This window comes from Pezoporus occidentalis, unplaced genomic scaffold (assembly GCF_034315485.1).
Source record: "Pezoporus occidentalis ecotype Australia unplaced genomic scaffold, CSIRO_AGI_Poc_V1 ctg177, whole genome shotgun sequence".
Classification (NCBI taxonomy): Eukaryota; Metazoa; Chordata; class Aves; order Psittaciformes; family Psittacidae; genus Pezoporus; species Pezoporus occidentalis.
Genome location: NW_026913607.1, coordinates 1,105,239 through 1,124,208, shown reverse-complemented (window position 1 = coordinate 1,124,208; position 18,970 = coordinate 1,105,239). Strand labels below are relative to the sequence as shown.

The 18,970-nt window shown below is 40.7% G+C and overlaps 1 protein-coding gene across 1 annotated transcript; it reads right to left on the bottom strand.

Moving 5' to 3' along the window:
* Positions 1 to 6,019: 6,019 nt before the first annotated feature.
* On the bottom strand, positions 6,020 to 18,742 carry LOC134161641 (cell surface glycoprotein CD200 receptor 2-like). Its single transcript, XM_062614682.1, has 7 exons — positions 17,977 to 18,742; positions 14,779 to 14,863; positions 13,681 to 13,989; positions 12,094 to 12,330; positions 10,062 to 10,157; positions 8,952 to 8,998; positions 6,020 to 7,690 (listed from the first exon to the last, which is right to left on the bottom strand). The coding sequence occupies exons 2-7, from the start codon at positions 14,840 to 14,842 to the stop codon at positions 7,574 to 7,576; spliced, it is 870 nt and encodes a 289-aa protein (XP_062470666.1). The 5' UTR covers positions 14,843 to 14,863; positions 17,977 to 18,742; the 3' UTR covers positions 6,020 to 7,573.
* Between the last annotated feature and the right edge of the window lie 228 nt (positions 18,743 to 18,970).

The window sequence follows — 18,970 nt, the reverse complement described above, 5'->3', positions numbered from 1 at the left end:
AATGACCAACAGGGATTAAAATCTTTTCTGCCTTACACCAGACTGGTACCAGGGCAAGCAAAGGGCTTAAAATACTCACTGGAAATGAAAAAACTGGGCGATGGGGGGGGGGGGGGGGGGGAATCCGTTAACCTGGTGCACTTTATAGTCACAGTCAGATGGCATTTCCATTTGTGTATCAGCAATTCAGATTCCTTTTCCTAAAGCAAGAAATTACATGCAAACAGTATTCTAATAGAAGACAAAGACTGGGACTTTGAGTGCAGAAGAGAAGGACTTATTTCAGGTTATGGTTTCCACAGCAACTTTTCATTTTATCCCTCATGTGTCTGTCTGTCTAATAGGGTCTTTCACAACATTGATATATAATGATATGTTCTGTTGATGGGAAATTAAGAAATTAATTTCTCAGGGAAGAACCATAACTTTTTCTGTATATAGTCATAGCTTCACACAGAGAGAAATGTATGTATGCATAAAGATGTCTGCATATATGCATACATTTTTATTTTTGCTGTATGTAGCACCATGAGATAGGCAATCACTGTTGATTACACAGGAATGGCAATGATAAAGAATGTGATAGTAAGCACAGCTGGTAGACATTCAGACCTGGAGAGAGGCAGTGTTCATAAAGGTCTCATAGCTCTTCAGGTACTAAGCAGCCTGATTAAGGAGGCAGCCCTATCATTACAGTAACTGGTGGGGTTCAATTCTAACCTTCCCTATTTGACTGTTTTGGGGAGGTTGGAGATAAAGGCAAGCAGTCAGGCCAGAGCTTTTCAGTAGCTGTCTCACCCAGGTTTGTTTTAGGTAATATTCCTCTCACACAAGAGATGAAGAGAGTACAAGACATTTCTGTACTAAGCACATTCTGCATGTGGCCACTTGTTTTGCACGGAAGAGGGGGTTGTATACTTCAGAGAGAAATCTAACACAGAAAGCATTTCAGGGGGCTTGTCCAAGATTTCTTTTTCATATGTACACATAGAAATCCAAAATATAAACACTGCTAGACATGAACACTACACGGTGACGATAGAAGCTCTGTTAGACTGTGGCAGCAGTCAGACAAAATCAGTCTGAAACGCACTTACCTTTGTTTGGTCAGTGGTACTTACTGGCCGCTGAGAGAATAGAATGAGTAAACAAAATTTTCAGAGCTCAGTACAGAGTGCTAAGATTAAAGTCAGAAGATCCAAAGATGTATTGTCAGCACAAAATGACTTTTTAGTATAAAGTCTTATGTTTACAGCATCCGATTTCGTATTATAGCTCTATCAGTGAATAAGCCTTGCATGGTGAGTTGACCATGGTGGGTCTGGCCAATCTGCCACCAGTTGCCAACCCAGACACTCTCATTCCCCCTCCTCAGCAGGACAGGGGGAGAAAATATGATGAAAAGACTCATGGGTCAAGATAAGGACAGGGAGATCACTCACTAGTTGGTATCATGAGCAAAGCAGACTTGAAATTTACTTGTTAATTTCAAATTGATAATTGATACCAGTAGGATAGTGAGAATTAAAAACAAAATTAAAACCACCTCCTCCCCTAACCAATCTTCTTTCCAGATTTACTTCTCACTCCCCATCCACAGCAGTGCAGGAGGATGGGAAATGGGGGTTAAAGCCAATTTATAACATTAATCTCTGCCACTTGCTCCTCACACTGTTCATGCTGTTCCTGGGCTCTAGTGTAGGTCCTTCTAATGGGATACAGTCTTTCATGAACCACTGCAATGTGAGTCCCTTCCATGGGGTGCAGTCCTTCAGGAGCAGACTGCTCCAGTGTGGCTCCTCTCCAGGGTTGCAGCTCCCAGCTCCAGCACGAAATCTGCCATGAACTGCAGGGTCCCCAAGTTAAGGCAGGCTGGTAATTCCAGCCAACTCAAGAAGAGGATGATCAGCCCACTTCTGAAGAGCTGCACTCTCATTTGAACATTTGACTGTTCTATAGCACTGTACACCCTATCTAGGTAGTCCCCCCATACTTAGGTTTATCTGCAAGCAAGATGCTTTTGCTTTGAGAGATGGCTTCAGTACCATTTCTTGCTCAAAGAGAAGACAGAGGGATGGAAAGTTTTGCCTGGAGGCTGTCAACAACAGATTTGAAAAGTTCTTGCAGAAGCTTCCTGGGTTAAGACAGGGAGCAAGATGCAGAGGTTTGGGTACAACCTCTGCAGCTGTAAGGCAAATTACCCGTCAGGCTCCTGTAAAAGTTGCTCAGGCTTTACAAGTCCTTTGCCACCAAGAATCCCAACTGCAGCAAATGCAAAATATCAGGTGAGGTACTCCAAGGAGATCCTAATGAAAGGAATAATCTGCTGCATTCTTTCTCATGCAGCAAGGGATTATTCTTATCTCTCTCTGCTCCAGAGTTCTCTACACCAGGCATCAGATTAAATATTGTCAAGGCATGGGAGCAGGACCAGTGCTAGAGAACACTACAAGTTTTCACAGAAGAATAAAAGACTGGGAATCAGGAATCAAAACAGAAGCCAATTTAGACTAGCCCCAGCCTGAAAAAGGAGATCCAAGAGGCTTCTCTGGGTACTGTGTGCTAAATTCTGTGAGAATTGGTTTGATAATATAGTCTAAACCACTAGAAAATACATGAGAAACCCAGCAGCATTTTTAGTGATAGCTTGATAATGACAATAGACAGAACATGGATAAAGTGGAGCAAAAAGCCTTCTTTTCTTTTTTGTTTCTACTCTTCTTAGGGGGAGGTTTTACAAATACAAACAAACAAGGAGTTTGTGGTTCTCCTCTTTCTCTGAAAATATTCTTGCTTATTATGATGGATCAGGTAAAACAGCATCTACTTTCTACAGTGGAGCTTCGTCCACAGTTTCTTGGTTATGTACAATGTTGTTAACAATGAGTAGGTACAGTCCCATTCAAAGAAAGCATGATATTGTATCAGAGGTATATTTTTATTGTGCTGAACTAACTAAAAAGCAGTGATAACCAAGACTGTGTGAAAAGCTTCACTGATTAATGTTTCTTTGAGCTGGATCTTCTTGCTGCTGTGGGTGGTACAAGGCAGCATGTGAAATATAGAGGAAGAAAACTGGCTATGATGTTTTGTGTAATAATGCAGGGCGAATGTCACCCAAGGACAAATAAAATGCTGCATATTACGCATTTGGATTTGGTAGGAGAGCTTATATTTGCAGAAGCTGAAGCACAGGAGTAGTTTATAGTCAAGAGCAATGAATTTTCTATTATGTATTGGTAAAAAAAACAAACAAAAATATCAAGGAAGCCTGGAGTAAACATGTCTCTGAGGACAAGTTCAGTGAAAAACACTAAAAAGTCCAAAAACAGGTCACGTTTTGAAACCTTTGGTATCGCCCCTCATCCACCCCCTGAAAAAAAGCAAACCTCTCAAAACCTCATATGAAGAAATACTTCCTCTAGAGGATCTGGAACCTACTAAAACAATTGAATGGAGAACACAATTGTAATTTGATTCCAAAAAGAGAAGAAAAGAGAATTGGATAATAAAACACTTTGAGAACATAAAACTCAATAAACTGAGAAAACTAGTGATGAGAGGATTGGGGAGATAACTTTAAGGAAATACAGAGAAAATAGAAGATAAAAGCAGGTAATGGCTTAAAGAAGCACCATTAAGAGCACAAATACAAACTATTCCAGGACATCAAAGTGATAGTAAATAGAGTAGAAGTCCCTCTTGGTTTAATCGTGAGCTCTTCACTGTCTCCAGCATGACAGGCACTGACACAGGTTGCCCAGAGAAGCTGTGGCTGCCCCATCCCTGGCAGTGTTCAGGGCCAGGTTGGATGGAGCTTGGAGCAACCTGCTCTAGCGGAAGGTTTGCCTGTCTGTGGCAGGGGGTTGGAACTGGATGAGCTTTAAGGTCCCTTCAACCCAAAATATTCTATGATTCTGTGATGATTCTATGACAGATGCATACATACGTACAGATTGGACACCAAGTCAAGTAGCTGAGGACAAGATATTAACAAAAAAAAACCTTCACAAAGGCAGAAAGACTAAACCATAAAGACACTAAAAGCAGCAGGACAATATTCCATATAGTTGCTAGTGGAGAGCCAAAGAAAATATTGTTTTCTCATCAGAGCAGAAAAGCTATGACAAAGAAGGCTAGACCAAAAAATACAGCAAAAAGAAATACTAATCTAGGAAACAGAGCTTTTCACTGAACTGGCAAATACCCTTAGGATATTTGCCCCATTTCCGGAGTCTGCAAGAAAATTGTTTCCCTTCTTCATCTCAGTCCTGGTGTTGAAAATTTGGATTTAAAACAGATCTTGTTCATAATCTGAAGTTACATTCCAATTTGTGGGGTTCTGAACATAACTTTTAGTCAACTTTTTTTTCCGTATTCAGAAAAAGAAGAGCTGTTCAGCAGCATCACAACACCTGCTATTTTCAGGACATAAATAGCTCATAGATTAATCAGAAAGCAGACATCATCACCATTACCAAGTGCCCTATAAACATTATGAAAGTCCACACAATAAACAGTAGTGGTTTCATCTATAACCACGAGGTGCTAAAAAGCACGAGACATTCAAACAGCTGTGCATTTGACTAGTCAGTCTTAAACAGCAGTGGTAAGGCAGAGCTATTGCAACAGGGCCTCATGCTCCCAGCCTTGATTTTATTGTATTTTTTGTCAGAATGTGCAAATAACAAACTCCCATTGCTGTTTAGTCGTTCTCTCAAAGTAATTATTCAATAAACAATATTTTCCATGCAATTTTGACAAGGCCACGGAAGAATATGTGGAAATTTGCAGTCTAAACATTTGCCTTGCTTAAATTTGCTTTCAGTGCAAATACAGTGAAAGATCACCAAAGGTGTTTTTGCAATTAAGGATAAAAAGAATGGTAAATGTACTCAAAACAAAAACCAACCAAAAAATCCTCAAGTTGGTTATTTTCTAGACCTCCTCCAAGAGACCAAATACATAATCTGGATTATTCTTTGAATCATGCCAAGATGCCTATCCCATCCAAAATCAGCATGACAGAAAATACTGAAGTGATTTTCTTTTTGTTCTCAGAATACTCAACAGATCAGCTATGAAGTTAAATCCAGATAGGAAATGGGCACTTTCCCAGCAGCCAGCCCAGGAGAATACATCTCTGGCAGCAAGGGAAGGGCTCCTGCACCCACCCTACCCCAGCATCCAGGCCTTTCTTTCCTTCCACCTTGCCCCCCAGGGTGTGTGTGTCATGGCTTTTAGCCCTTTGGTGTGCAGCTCATAAGACCAAGAAACATGACACACACTGTTCTTTGTTGATGGCACACAGAGGAATCCATCAAAGCCCATGCTGAGAGCTTCCCGTATGACAAAAGCCTGTCCTTCACAGTCACGATCTGCAGTTAAGGTACTCAGTGACAGGCAGTGTGAATGGAAAAGCAATAAATCACATTATTAAGAATTAAGCTGTGACAACCCAACATCATGCTTGCCCTCTTAGTCTTACTGTTGTGCTCTGTCAACACCCTTCTCTAGTCTTTTCTATTTTCCTATCTGCTTCCATACAAAATCATTCAACTCACAGATCTCTCTGTTACCCCAAGCACCAAGCCCTTACTCTGTCAGTGTATGCGCAGGTCTCCTGCTTGGTTAATCCTATCTTCTTCCTTTCAAAGACAATGCTATTAGCAGACCTGAGAGGCCACTAGAATTGTTACAATGCTATTAGCAGATGTGAGAGGCCCACTAGAATTGTTGTCACCTCTTGGCAGCTCGGATGTAATACATACTCCTGTGATCAAAAGCTCCAGTGAATTGCAGACAGTTAAAAAAGAAGCAAACTCTCTACATGAAACTGGCTACCACTTGTGCCAGTATTATAACACACACAAAAGATGAGCAGAAAATTAAGTGAGCTTGTTCAATTATTACGCTCTGCCAAGAAGCATTATTCATGTCCCAGCCTTCCTTACAATCACCCGCACTAGCCACATTGTTCTCTTTGGCCTAGTAAGTTTTATTAATCATACACAACAGCTTGAAAAGCACAAGGGCTGATTTTATTGCAAAAGGAAGATGCAACAATTAGGCAGCTGAGGCCTTTTAATGCCTGCAACATGTGGGCTCGCTTGAGCTGTGGGTTGATAACTACAGCTTTTTGCTGACAGTAAAAACATGATGATCAAAGCCATGCTACAATGCTGTAAGCTAATTTTCTGAGAGGTTGCAGCAGGACTGGCTCTTGGGCCATCCCAGTAATAAGAAATTGGGCAGAGCATAGTCCCATATGGCTGCTGAGAGCTGTGGAACCTCCAGCAAAGCCCATTTTAACAAGTACCTGCATCATGGAAAGAGACCCATCTCAATGCCTGAGCACGTTGTTTCAGCACATCAAGCATAGTCTGCTCAGAATTTGTGGGTTAATGGAAATGCTGATACACTGCGTGTGACTGGACTGATTCTACCAAATACAAATTAAAGGGGAAAATAAAACCATGAGCATGGAAGCCATGCTTTTCAACCAGAGCTAATTATCACAGTGATGCCTCTCCAGAGGTCTTTCCCCCCATGCACCATCATCACCCTGCCTATTTCCTCTATTAGATCTTACTCTTCAACATTTTGTTCGGGGCAAAGGAATTATGAAAAGCTTTGCATCCTACAACTCACAACACACGTGCACTGTGATTGTCAAAAGCAGACAAAAGAGTCCCTGTCCAGCATCCCCATAGTCCCTTTCAGATACTGGAAGCAGCTCTGAGGTCTCCAAGCAGCTTCTCTTCTCCAGGCTGAACAGCCCCAACTTTCTCAGCCTGTCTTCATACAGGAGATGCTCCAGCCACACTGATCATCCTCATGGCCACCTCTGGACTTGCTCCAACAGCTCCTTGTCCTTCTTATGTTGGGTAAACCAGAACTGTATGCAAATGGCTTTTTTTCTTCCATTATAATGAAAACAGAAAGTGTAATGGAAAAATAAATACATTTAAAAAAATAGAAATAAACAAAGATGATGAATACCAGATTTTCAGCTGCCACATGTCAGGTGCCATGTGTCACCCTGCACTACATACCCAGGAGAAAAAAAAGAAATAAAAAACCACACTCTTATTTCTGCATTTCTGTTGAATGTGTTTCTTTGACCTTCTGTATTTTTGGGGATCCCTATGTCATTTCCTAGTTTCCAACACAAAATTACAAAGAGAATCCAGTTGCTAAAATGGGAAACATGCTGTATTTTCACCAGCAGTCTGTTCCTCTGGCACAGTATGTCAATCACTAATTTGAGGAAAGGCAGCACATACCTCAAGAGTCCATTTTCAAACAACATTTAGATAGGTATTAAACTAACTTGGTCCTTAAAAGTTTCAGGTGTTTCAAGAGCTGTATTGATACTTTAAGAAAGAGAGAAATAATTTACTAAAACAGGTAAATCATTTTCTTCAGGTCAGGAAAAAAATGCTTTTGTGGGGCAGTTTTGAGTGTTCTGCTGGTGTGCGATGCGGTAAGGTCTGAGATTTGTTAGCTGAAGTACAGGTAACTGAGTATCATCAGTGGCTGAGCTGGTGTTAGACTGCTTGTGCCTACACTGTCAATAGTTCATATATACTGTTCTTGAACTGTAATTCTGATAGATATGTTCTGACAAGACAGGAGGCTTGACTGCTTCCATTTTCGCCCGTGATGGTGTGGACCTGAAGTTCGTAGTCTGCAACGTAAAGAAAAACATGTACCATTGCATTACACTGTAGAATTTAATGGAACCATCATACTTATAGAGTCCAAACAAAAAATAAGACCAGAAGAGATCTGGTAGGTAACATTACTTCTGCAAAAGAACTGTGAAGTTATTTCTCTAAGCTTTGTGAGCAAAGGGGTAGGCCACAGAGGGTGAAACCCAAACTGACAGAAGGATGCAGCAACCACCTTCACAAAGTCTAAACAGGACAGATTTTGAATCTTTTTTTTTTTTCTTAATGCAATTGAAAGCAGATTTTGAAATGCTGGTATCTTCAGCAAAATAGATAATAATGAGCAATATGGTTCTGTAATCCTAACTGCTCTGAAAAAGAGCAGGCAGGCCACAAGCAATCCAGTTTAAGCACCTAAAATTACTGGAAGCTTTTGACTTTGATCTTTGCAACTCCCACTCTCACCAGCCAAGTTGTCCTGAATGCCACTGAAGGGGATATCAGGAAATTAATCACTCTAACATCAGAGCACTGCTTGACTAGTTTGCAACTAACAAGGCATACAGCCATTAATTTAACTGTGAGCAGAAAACAAAATATGAAATAATTGCTATTTCAATATGCATTAAATGAGGCAGAAGTCCTGAGGAAAGAGCTGCATATTATCATGCTGCTAAATATGTATCACAACAAAAAAGAAAGGAAGTAAAATCTGCAGTGGCAAATTTATCACTGCTGCTGTTTCCTAGCTTCTAAGTGTTTGAACTGCAACTTAAAAAGTAAAAGTCTCATAGCTGTGTTTGTCTCTAAAACAGCATAAGGAAATACACCATTGTAAAATGAGTGCCTATTTTCATCCAATCTTTAACCAGGCAAATGTTTGCCATCAGCACCAATACACGTTCTTCAGCAAAGCATCAGAGTTTAGATTACTTTGAGAAGCTGAAATGTGAAAACATTAACTTCTGGGAGATTTAAAATTCAGCTTTAACACCAGCATTGTAAATGTGATTTGTAGTCTTCTTAGATAGAAAATGCACTACACCACTCTCAATCTAGTGCTTAAACAACTACTTGGATACTCTGAATATACATAAAGATAGGACCATCCAAACAATAGACGCTCTCGCAGATACACTGTTCCTCATTTCCCCCTCCAAGCACACACAGAGATAAATGAGAGCTCTGTCAGAGCACACTGCAATGAAATTACATGTTTTAGTGAAGAATACATAAAAAAATGCAAAGCACAAACACATACAAAAAAAGGCCACTTACTGCAACTGGTGCTGCCGACCTCTGTGCCAATTTGTGTAACCAGAGAGCTGAAAATAGGATATAAGTAAATTAAAATGGTTTCATGGGGCAAGGTACACAGTTGTGATGTTTAGAGCTCTCCACTTGCTGCCCTCAGCTGCTGAAAGACTTTCTTCAAAATCATAGACGGGTTTGGAATGGAAAATACAGTTACATTTGTGAGTTAAGCTCTTACTGGTTTATGTCCTGCTCTTGAATGCACTATTGTTTTATTTTTCCCTTCACTGAAACTTTTGGTCACCCTGGGAGATACGACTGAATTGACACAGGTACATTTTTTCCTCAGTTCTGCAGGCACATGCTGGGCTAAGGAACCCATCTGAGCATGTCTTCTCCTCTCTTTACCTGCCCCAAAAACATATTCTCTACTTACAGTTTATCCACCTTTACATTGCCTTCTCCCAGTATACCATGTCCTGCTCTCCTGAAAAAACTCTTGCCTTCAGCCTGCTATTCTTACTTCCTCCCATTTTAAGCCCCCACTTGGACTTTTACTCCATTCATACCCCATCACAGCTGTCTTACACAACTCCAAGAGTAGCAAAAATATCTGAGTTCTCAGTATGAGCTTGACCCAGTGTCTGTGAAACCTATACAGCTTGAGAAACTGCGAGTGTACCAGAGGGATGATTACACTTGCTCAAGGGAAAACTTATGACTGCTGATGGAAACGGAGAGCTTGTTTGCGTCGAGTCATTAGTTTGTGAACTGTCATTCTTATGCATAGAATTTTCTATGGGTAAATGCGGAACAATCAAAATAATTCTAAAACCTCAAACCCTACCATACTCTCAGAAAGAATCCTTCTTCACCCTGGATGGCTCTCTGCCATATATATATATAATGCATTAATAGCATAGTAACTATGACTCTGACAAAACTCCAGACTCATTTTAAAGTTCCACCCCTTATTTTATCAGACATTTCCAAAAGGACAATGCATCATCTGTGGACATTTTCCTCAATCCATGCTTCCCACCACACTCTCAGCAATGAAGTACATCAGCTTGTACCTGCACATATAGTCAACAAAGAAATTGCAATACATTTCAGGGTCATCAAATGACTTACCTCTGCAGATAAAAAATAGGCATAATGTCACACCACTGACAACAGCAACACATGCAAATCCTCCTAGCAGAAAAAAGGCAAGCCTTGGGGAAGTATCTGAGAAATAAGAAAATATCTAGTTACAAAGCTAAATGTCAGTATTGACTGCCTACATGATGTTACTAGCTCCTTACCCAGAGCAGAAAGCTAATCCTCTACCCCCACAGCTCAAATGAGCTGAGAGACACCAATGAGATGTCTGGATGGCAACCAGCAATAAGAAGCTGCCTCACAAACCCAGCCATTTGTGCATAACAAACACACTTTCATTTTCAACGCATCTGCCTGCACAGTCTCCTCTTCTTCAAATGATACTAGCCCTGCAACAATAGAAATGACAAGCCACTCCTGCAATATGCTGTTATTAATGGCTGGTCTATGCTGGCTTCTGTCCTTCATGCCTCTACTGAGATATTTTGGTGATATGAGAACTTATTTAGCTGTTCCTACAAATCCTACTGGAAAAGATTTCTAACAGTTCCAGCACTGCCAGCTGGGAGCCAGAATTTTGCCCTGTGCTACCTTTGGCCCTGGGAAAGATAATTTGAAAGTCATAGACAGACATTGTCCAAAGAATTTTTCTCCAGACCATCACCACTGTGGGAACCTGGACAAACTTAAACTTCAGGGGTATAAAGCTTCACACCAAAATGAGTGAGGTATATCACAGTGGGTGCTGAAAGCAGTTTTTCTGCTATTGGTGATTAAAAAGGTTACCAAAGCAATGTATCACATTTGCAAGGCAAGATTTTGGCAGCGGAGAGGCTGAAGGGGTGGCTTCTGTGAGAAAATGCCAGAAGCTGCCCCCATATCCAACAGAGCCCATGTCAACTGGTTCCAAGACAGAACTGCTGCTGAGCCAGTCAAAAATGTGCCACTTGTCCTGTTTTCAGATGGTTATTTTTCTTCTTAGTAGCTGGTGCAGTGCTGTGTTTTAGCTTTAGTCTGGGAACAGTGCTGATAACACAGCGTTTTTAGTTGTTGCCAAGTAGCGCTTACTCTGATCAAGGACTTTTTAGTCTCATGCTCTGTCAGTGAGGAGGGGCACAGGAAGCCGGGAGAAAGCAGAGGCAGGACACCTGACCCAAATTAGCCAAAGGGGTATTCCATAGCACAGCACATCATGCTCAGTATAGAAACTGGGGGGAGTTACCTGGAAAGGAACAATCACTGCTCGGGTTGGGCTGGGTATTGGTCAGTGGGTAGTGAGCAATTGTATTGGGCATCACTGCTGCTTACTGTTGTTTTTTTGTTTCCCCTTTTAGTTTTATATTTTCTCTGTTGCTATTTCCCTTAGTAGTAGTATATTTTACTTTAGTTATTAAACTGTTCTTATCTCAACCTGTTGATTGATTTTCTTTCGATTCTCTTCCCCATCCCGCCTGGGGGAGGAAGAAAGGGGGTGAGTAATGGCTGCATGATTCTGAGTTACCATCTGGGCTTAAACTACGATACTACTCAAGGGGAGTGAACAGAGAAGCTGGGAGTGAAGCTGAGCCCAGAAAGAAGGGAGAGGTGAGGGGAAGGTGCTTTCAGATTTGCTTTTATTTCTCACAATCCTACTCTGATTTTACTGGCAATAAATTATTGCCTTAAGTTCAGTCTGTTTAGCCCGTGACAGTAACTGGTGGGTGAATAATCTGTGTCCTTATCTTGACCCGTGAGCTTTTCATCTTATTTTTCTCCCCTTGTCTTATTGAGCAGGGGGGTGGTAGAGTAACTTGGTGAGCACCAAGCTCACCAAGGCAGCCAGCCAAGGTCAACCCACTAAAAGAAGAACAAGGAATTCTTGTAAAGTATAACAGGGAAAGAAAGAAGCAAGCAAGGGACAGAAACTCACTCAAAACTATTAATTTCTCTGTCATTATGCAAAAGGAATTTGGCTTATAACCCCGCTAAACAATCTGCAGAGCCCTAGCATTTGGTGGGAACAGCTGCATGGAACAGCACTATGAAGCCCAGGAGCATAATGATGCAGAGCAATGTGACTTACATTGCAAGTCTAGGAACAGACTCTGGTTTGTAGCTGGGTGGGTAACAAGGCAGGTGACAGTGGAAAGCGTGGTGTTGACCCAGCTCACTCTGGTCACTGTCCCATTAGGGTGATGGAATTCACTGGTGCTGGCATTATTTGGAGGAATCCAGGAGATGTCAGCAGCTGGCTTTCCAGCAGATGCTTGACAGACTGCCCCTGTGCTCTTGTCAAAGGTCAGAGTCACTGTGGGAGGGACTACAGAAGACAGAAAAAAAAGACCATTTTTTCCAGTTCAGTATAAAATCACCCGTTGAGAAAATTAAAAATAGGTAGGTTTTTTATTACTTTGCATGACCAATTCAAGAGATTTTAAAATAAGTTGGAATATTAGCACCAATGATCTTCAGGGGAAAAAAGTACAGCAAAAAATCCAGGGTGAATATCTCCAAAACTAGCTGCCTGAATCTGAATAGTACTACTTCTCCATGTTATCCAAGAGCTGACTACAGGAGTAACAGAAGAAGATGAGGATGACAGAGAGAAGTGGATTAAATGAAGATCTGTAAGTATGGCAGTGCATACTGAAGAAAACACATCTTGCCGAAGCTCCAGCTGAGATATTTAGGAGACTGTGTAGTAGAATCAAGAATTTGATAGTAGGGGAATAAAGGAGGAATTGGACAAAACTGTTCTGCCTGGAGTCAAACAACTCATAGTCTGCATTTGACAAAACAGGACAAGGCTTGGACAATACCTAAGACAGTATCAGAAGGGCAAGACCCTGCAAAAAGATACGTATATCAAGTGACAAAAAATTAATAATAGCAATTATACAGTACCAGAATTGATTTCCCAGATTTCTTAGTTGTATTCAGAAGACTTAACTAATATGGCCAGACACAAAATCTTCTCTTATGTTGGTTTTGGTTGCTTTGGGTTTTTTAATTAATGGAAACCTACACAGTTTACCTGCCTATCTTAAAAAGATGATTTGGTGTATTTATTGTGTTTCTAATATTCTTTTGTTTTTGCCTATGTTGAAAATAGATTAATTCAATTTTTATTTTAGTGATGCAGTCTTACAGACAGCTTTCGGTATTTCTGGAAGAGTGAAATATTTTCAGATAGTGTCCTGAAACTTTTGCTTCCTTCCTATTGAGCTCTTACCCAGATGAGAGTCTTGGTTCAGCATCCTCTTCCTCAGCACATAGCAGCAGTATTTATTTGATATCTTCTGTTTGCATTAGCTTAACCAAAAGTATACTCCTGGTTGTATGAACATTCATGCAACATTCAAACCCCATGTTACACCCAAAGAACCCCCTTAGAAACTCTGCAGACTCTTGGGTTTGTGCATTTTAAAACCTTCCCTTTTCCTGAGGTAGAAGTTAAAAAACAGAACACAAAACCCTGGATTAATTCTCCATAGAACAGCCAACTCCTAAGATGTAATTCCTCAAGCTTTTTTCCTTTCTCCATACAGCCAGACTAAGTCAGCTTACATCTTCTATTTTTAATTTAGGTCTTTTATCACCAAATCAAATCATTTTTATCTTCATACACCCACACAAAACTCCCAAAATCACCCCCAAAGGTGTTTCTTACCTATCACAGTCAGAAAGGAGAAAAAAAGGAAATTCCCCTCGCTGCTGACGATTTCACAGGTGTAATTCCCCTCATCTCCAAGGCTCACAGGGTAAATACGAAGATCAGGGTCACTGTCAGGTGAATATTTCCATGTCATCCTCTCACTGCAGTTTAACTTCATTGTCTGGTTGTGATCACTTCTATAGGACAACAAGCAGCAAGTGCTGCATTTCATCTTCCATACCACCATTAGCAAAGATGCTTTGGAGACAGAAGGGCAACTCAACACAGCCTCATGACCAGCCTCCACATTCACCATGTTGTAAGCTGCTTAAGAAGAAAAGGCATCAAAAATGATGCTACAGCCATTGTCAAAGACAGGAAACTCTTGGCTTCATCACACTTAGGAATTTCTACTTCTTTACTGTGCTGGCAGCCCTGGGGACACATTGCTTTGAGCAGACACATATAAGTAGTATTCAAATTCCAGGTCCAGCTTCCTGCTGTTACTCTGAAGTCTGGAAACACAGTGGAGATGATGCCTCTCCATTACGGACACTGTGAAGGTTTGTGATGCTGATGAGCTTCAAGTCCTCCATCTCTTTTTTAGGCAACAAATTTCTATCACTATCTTGGGCTTTGTAAAACTGATTGGGAAGGCAAGATTCAGCCTTGAGGGAAGGGAAACTACTTCAAAAATATTATTGTCTTACTGAATTAAGCACCTTGGTTAAAGTGCAAGTAAAAAGGGGGATAGCCGTGGAACATACAACTGTAGCAGGATTAAAACCCAAGATCACCTGGTGCAGTAGTTTATGAGGCAAATTTAGTAAGGGGCATATGTAGATCCCTTTTTTACTAGAAATCATAACTCTGATATTGTCCCAGTTGAACAGGAGATGGGTCTTCAGATGATCTGTGCTGGATTCCCATCAGATATATCATCCTGTGCTACTCTGCATGGCACACAGTTATTTTGCTAGCTGAAGTGACATCACTCTTTGCATTCACATTAATCAGTAATAAAGAATCCCCCTGAAGTTTCAGTGTACTGGTAAACTGGAAATACAGAGTACCAAAGTGTCCTGCACGTAGTTTTCGCTCTTTCATACTTACCTGGCACTTTAACCAGATTTATCAGCAAGAGAAATGCAGCCAGAACAGACCATGTCTGAGCCATCTTTAGCAGAGGGAATCAGCACTGCATAAAGTGAAGGCAAAGAAAATGGCATGTAGTCACAAGCCCTTCAAAGGGAACATGTAGTAAAACCTCAGTTTCCTTTGAAAACAGAAGTTCTAAATAAGACCCCACATCAGGTATCATTTTTGTACTGAAGTAAAACAAAAAGGGTTTTGAAAGTAGAAGAAAACACTACTGCTTACAAAAAAGTTTTTAAAATCTAGGCTCTCTGATACCATTTTCACAGAATCATAGAATCAACTAGGTTGGAAAAAACCTTTAAGTCCAACCATTACCCCAGGACTGCCAAGTCAACTGCTAAACCTTGTCACCAAGGGCCTCATCTACATGGGTTTTAAGCACTTCAAGGGAGAGTGACTCCACCACTGCCCTGGGCAGCCTGTTCCAATGTCTGAGTACCCTTTTGATGAAGATTTCTTTTCTTAATATCCAGTCTAATCCTTCCCTTTTGCAAGTTTGAGGGCAGTTTCCTCTTTTCCTGTCACTTGTTACTGTGGAGAAAAGACCAGCCCCCTCCTTTTACAGGCATCTCTACAGGAGATCTGCAGGAATTTACAGCCATCTCTAGCTGGTCACTATTCATGCCCAGTTGGCTAGCACAAAGATAGCTACAGACCTCTTGCTGCCACCTCATAGTCTTACCTGCAGAAGATGAAAAAAAGGTTTTGTTGAAACAAACATGCACAAACTACAACTCTTTCTGAATAATCAATAATCTGCATGTATAGGAAGATTTAGACATCATCAGACTTCATCGACTATTTGACAAAGAAATGATTCCTAACTCCCGCATGCTTCTAATTTCTTGGAGGGTAGTAGAAGGGTACTACTTCTGTAGCAGAACAAAAAGGGCAACTATCCTATTGCAAGAGATCAAAAGCATGTGAGTTTGTTTCCTGATTTCATAGACACAGTGAACTGAAGAGGCATCTGGTAACTTATGCTATTCTACAAATATATATATACTTTTTAACAAACCATATCTCACAGATTTCCAGCTCCTTTTTGGCAAAAGGGCAAGGGTTCATTGGTAAGATTGAGACAGTGCTGTCATCCCAACACATTGTTTTCTAGTTCACACAAAGCCAGAGCTCCATGCCAACCAAAAGCTTTCAAATCAAAATATATATGGTTCTCAGTGAAGAATTTTGATGTAAACCTATTCAGCTGTTGCTTGAACATGGCTTTGGCAAAGAACATCACTGATGCTTCCCTACAGTCAGATATCCTATGTAAATCACTCCAATTTGGCATGGCAAACTTGCACTACACTACAGTGAACAATATACATATATATTCCTGCAGTCAGCTCCCAACCTTTTCTGCTCTGATCCCAGGGACAAGCACCCTAGTCCTGTAGATGTTCATGCTGGTTCTGTCACAGAAGGGTTCACAACCAATGCACCACTGTGTCCCCAGCCACCTGGGGAATAAAGCTGAAGTCTCAGAGTATCTGCCTATTTCCACAACACTACAGTAGCCATGTCCTGACTGCAGTTTCTGATGCTACTGTCAAAAAACAGCAGCTGCGCTTTTGCCTCGAGCCTCTGTGTAGCCTGTCCATAAAGCTATCTCATTTTCCATCACTTGCCTCTGCATTTCCTCAGGTTGTTTCCTTGGTAGGTGTTTTGTCATTCTCTCCTTTATATCATCATTTGTACCTCTTTTACTTTTTGAATCGGTCACATGCAGTTAGAGATGGCTGGGAAATTGTGTTTCCATCCCATGGGAAATACTGATATGTTGTTTTCATTCTCAAGTCAAAACCTAATACACACCAGACAAACAAGTATCTTAGTGCAATGGTTGATTCAGAAACATCATATATGTTGCAACAGGGCTTGTCAGCATGTGCTGGAAGGAGGAGGAAAGGGCAGCCAGGGTTCTGTGCACACAGATCTGCTATCAGTTGCTGTAAAAGTAACAGGCTTCAATGATGCTGCATTAAACATTTCATTTTAAATGTAAAATACATCAAGTGAGGACACCTGATGCACAGAAGAAAAAACAGAATACTTGTGGTACAGAAAGAACAAATGCTTCCACATTCATGAACTGAGTGCAAGAGGCAATAGTACCTTCTTAAACCCAACACAATGTGTATGCACATTAGACAACAGCCTAATGGTTTTCTTCACAGTTCCAACAAAACACTGATGCATCTGGATGAAAAGCTTTCACTGCAGCCTGAATCAATACCAGAGCAACTACATTGATCAGTGTTCTGCTATTAATTTGCAACAGGCAACGTAGCTCTTAACATTGAAAAACTCCTGAGTTTAATTTTTATCCACTTAATTTTTTTTCCACAAATTAGATGTTTTGTTTTATGTTATTCAATACTGTTGAAATAATTGTCATTTGGCTGAATGATGCACATAAAAGTTTCTTTCAATCAAACAGTTTGAAGGTTTCTTTTTTTTTTTTAACCAATGAATAAAATAAACGCTTTTTGACCAGAATCTTGTACTCAATTTGACCCAATTTACAGATAATTTTTTGGTCTCTTTCAAAAGAAAAGTAAAACCACACTGTTTATCAGCAAATTCAGTATTCACCGAATTTGATGGCTCTATAAATATTCATAAACAGAACATTGTCATATTGGAACTTGTCCCAGAGAGCTTTCTTTTTTTTTAAATGCATACAAGTCACATATATATGGGGTTTATTTGCTCAAAAGAACAGGCATTAATGATTAAAAATGGGGCCTTACAGAAAGAGCAGAGTATATCACTCTGTTTAAATATTCATGTGTGAAATGTAGCATTTAGACTGCAATTTTTAAGGTTCACAATCCTTGAATACTTGTGACCGGAAGCGAGAAGTCTCAAAGTAAAGGAGAAACCAAGTACAGCTGAATCAAATCCATTTAAAAGTAGCAAATGAATATTTGTAGATTGTCTCATGTTATTTCCTTTGATGGAATTAAAATGCCTCAATAACTACATTAAAATAAATTACAATTTTTACTCAGCCTTTACGGCAGTGGCTGGCACAAGACCATGCAATGTGTGCGTCACTCTTCCATTAGCCTCAGCCTTCCAGCTGGGGAACAGTACTGCTCACACTTGGATTCATCCCAGTGAACATTTAGGGTGGAAGAACGTTACCGGGTTGTCAGCCTGGAGAGGAGCCCTCCAGCCATGGGAGATGAACAGCAACAGCGCCAGCGTGCTCCGGTCTTCTGTTACTTGCTGTTCTGCAGATGAGTGGAGAGATGTTAGCACATGCAGCTGCTCCAACGTGGATGGTGGTCCTGGTGCCTGCTTACGAGGCAGCTCCTGTGCACCAGGGAACTGCAGAGAGCTCCCCTGGTGTCCTCAGGAGGTACATGGGTATAGTTGCAAAGAAGTAAGAACTATCTCAATTCAGGACTGTCCATCCCAGATAGTCCCTGTTTTCAGCTGTACATTTCATTGATTTCTTTTCACTAATGCTTCTGAGATCTTGAGGCACAGACAGACACACCTTCTACTCCCCCTTGAGAGATCCAAGTGAAAACAAACCATCTCGTTGCACACTCCCATGAAGAGGATGTGACATAGTTAAAATGAGGGAAACAAACTGCTTTTCTGAGATGAAGAACAAACCACAACCTGAAGTTGTCTGCTATTATATATCAAAAGCAAACTACAAACCTTGAGCTATACAAAGCACCACTTTAAAATCAGATAAATACAAGCAAAGTCCAACATAATGAAAATATGTATTAACATGACCTGAAGGAGCAGATCATGAAGAACCAGTTTATCAATCAGTGCATCAGTCATCACCACTTTTTAAAGAATAACCAATGTGTCACATAGCCATTCCTATGATTAACTCAGCAAAATACGACTCTGCTTTGTAGTAGAAGCGTATTTTAAATGGTAGAGAAGACTCTGCCTTTAAAGTCTGTTCACTGTAACACCTGGTGTCTTTAGGCAGAGGAGGGTTGCAAAGGATTGCAAGAAGAAGAAGTAGTTCCATATGGCTATGTCAACTCTCCCACTTTTCTTGTACAAGGATAAGGTAACTACTATGCAAAGTCAGGCTACATTATTTAAAATCCAAACCCACACTTGCAATGGCCAAAGCCTTCATGCAGAAGCAGCATCCACTACA

Bases quoted from the DNA above. Each gene is read 5' to 3' on its own strand.
- LOC134161641 (XM_062614682.1), bottom strand. From the start codon at position 14,842: ATGGCTCAGACATGGTCTGTTCTGGCTGCATTTCTCTTGCTGATAAAT. The intron at 12,331-13,680 runs GTAAGAAACACC...TGTCTTCTGTAG, and splicing joins CTCCTTTCTGACTGTGATAG to TCCCTCCCACAGTGACTCTG. The intron at 10,158-12,093 runs GTAAGTCACATT...CTTATTTCTCAG, and splicing joins TCTGTTCCTAGACTTGCAAT to ATACTTCCCCAAGGCTTGCC.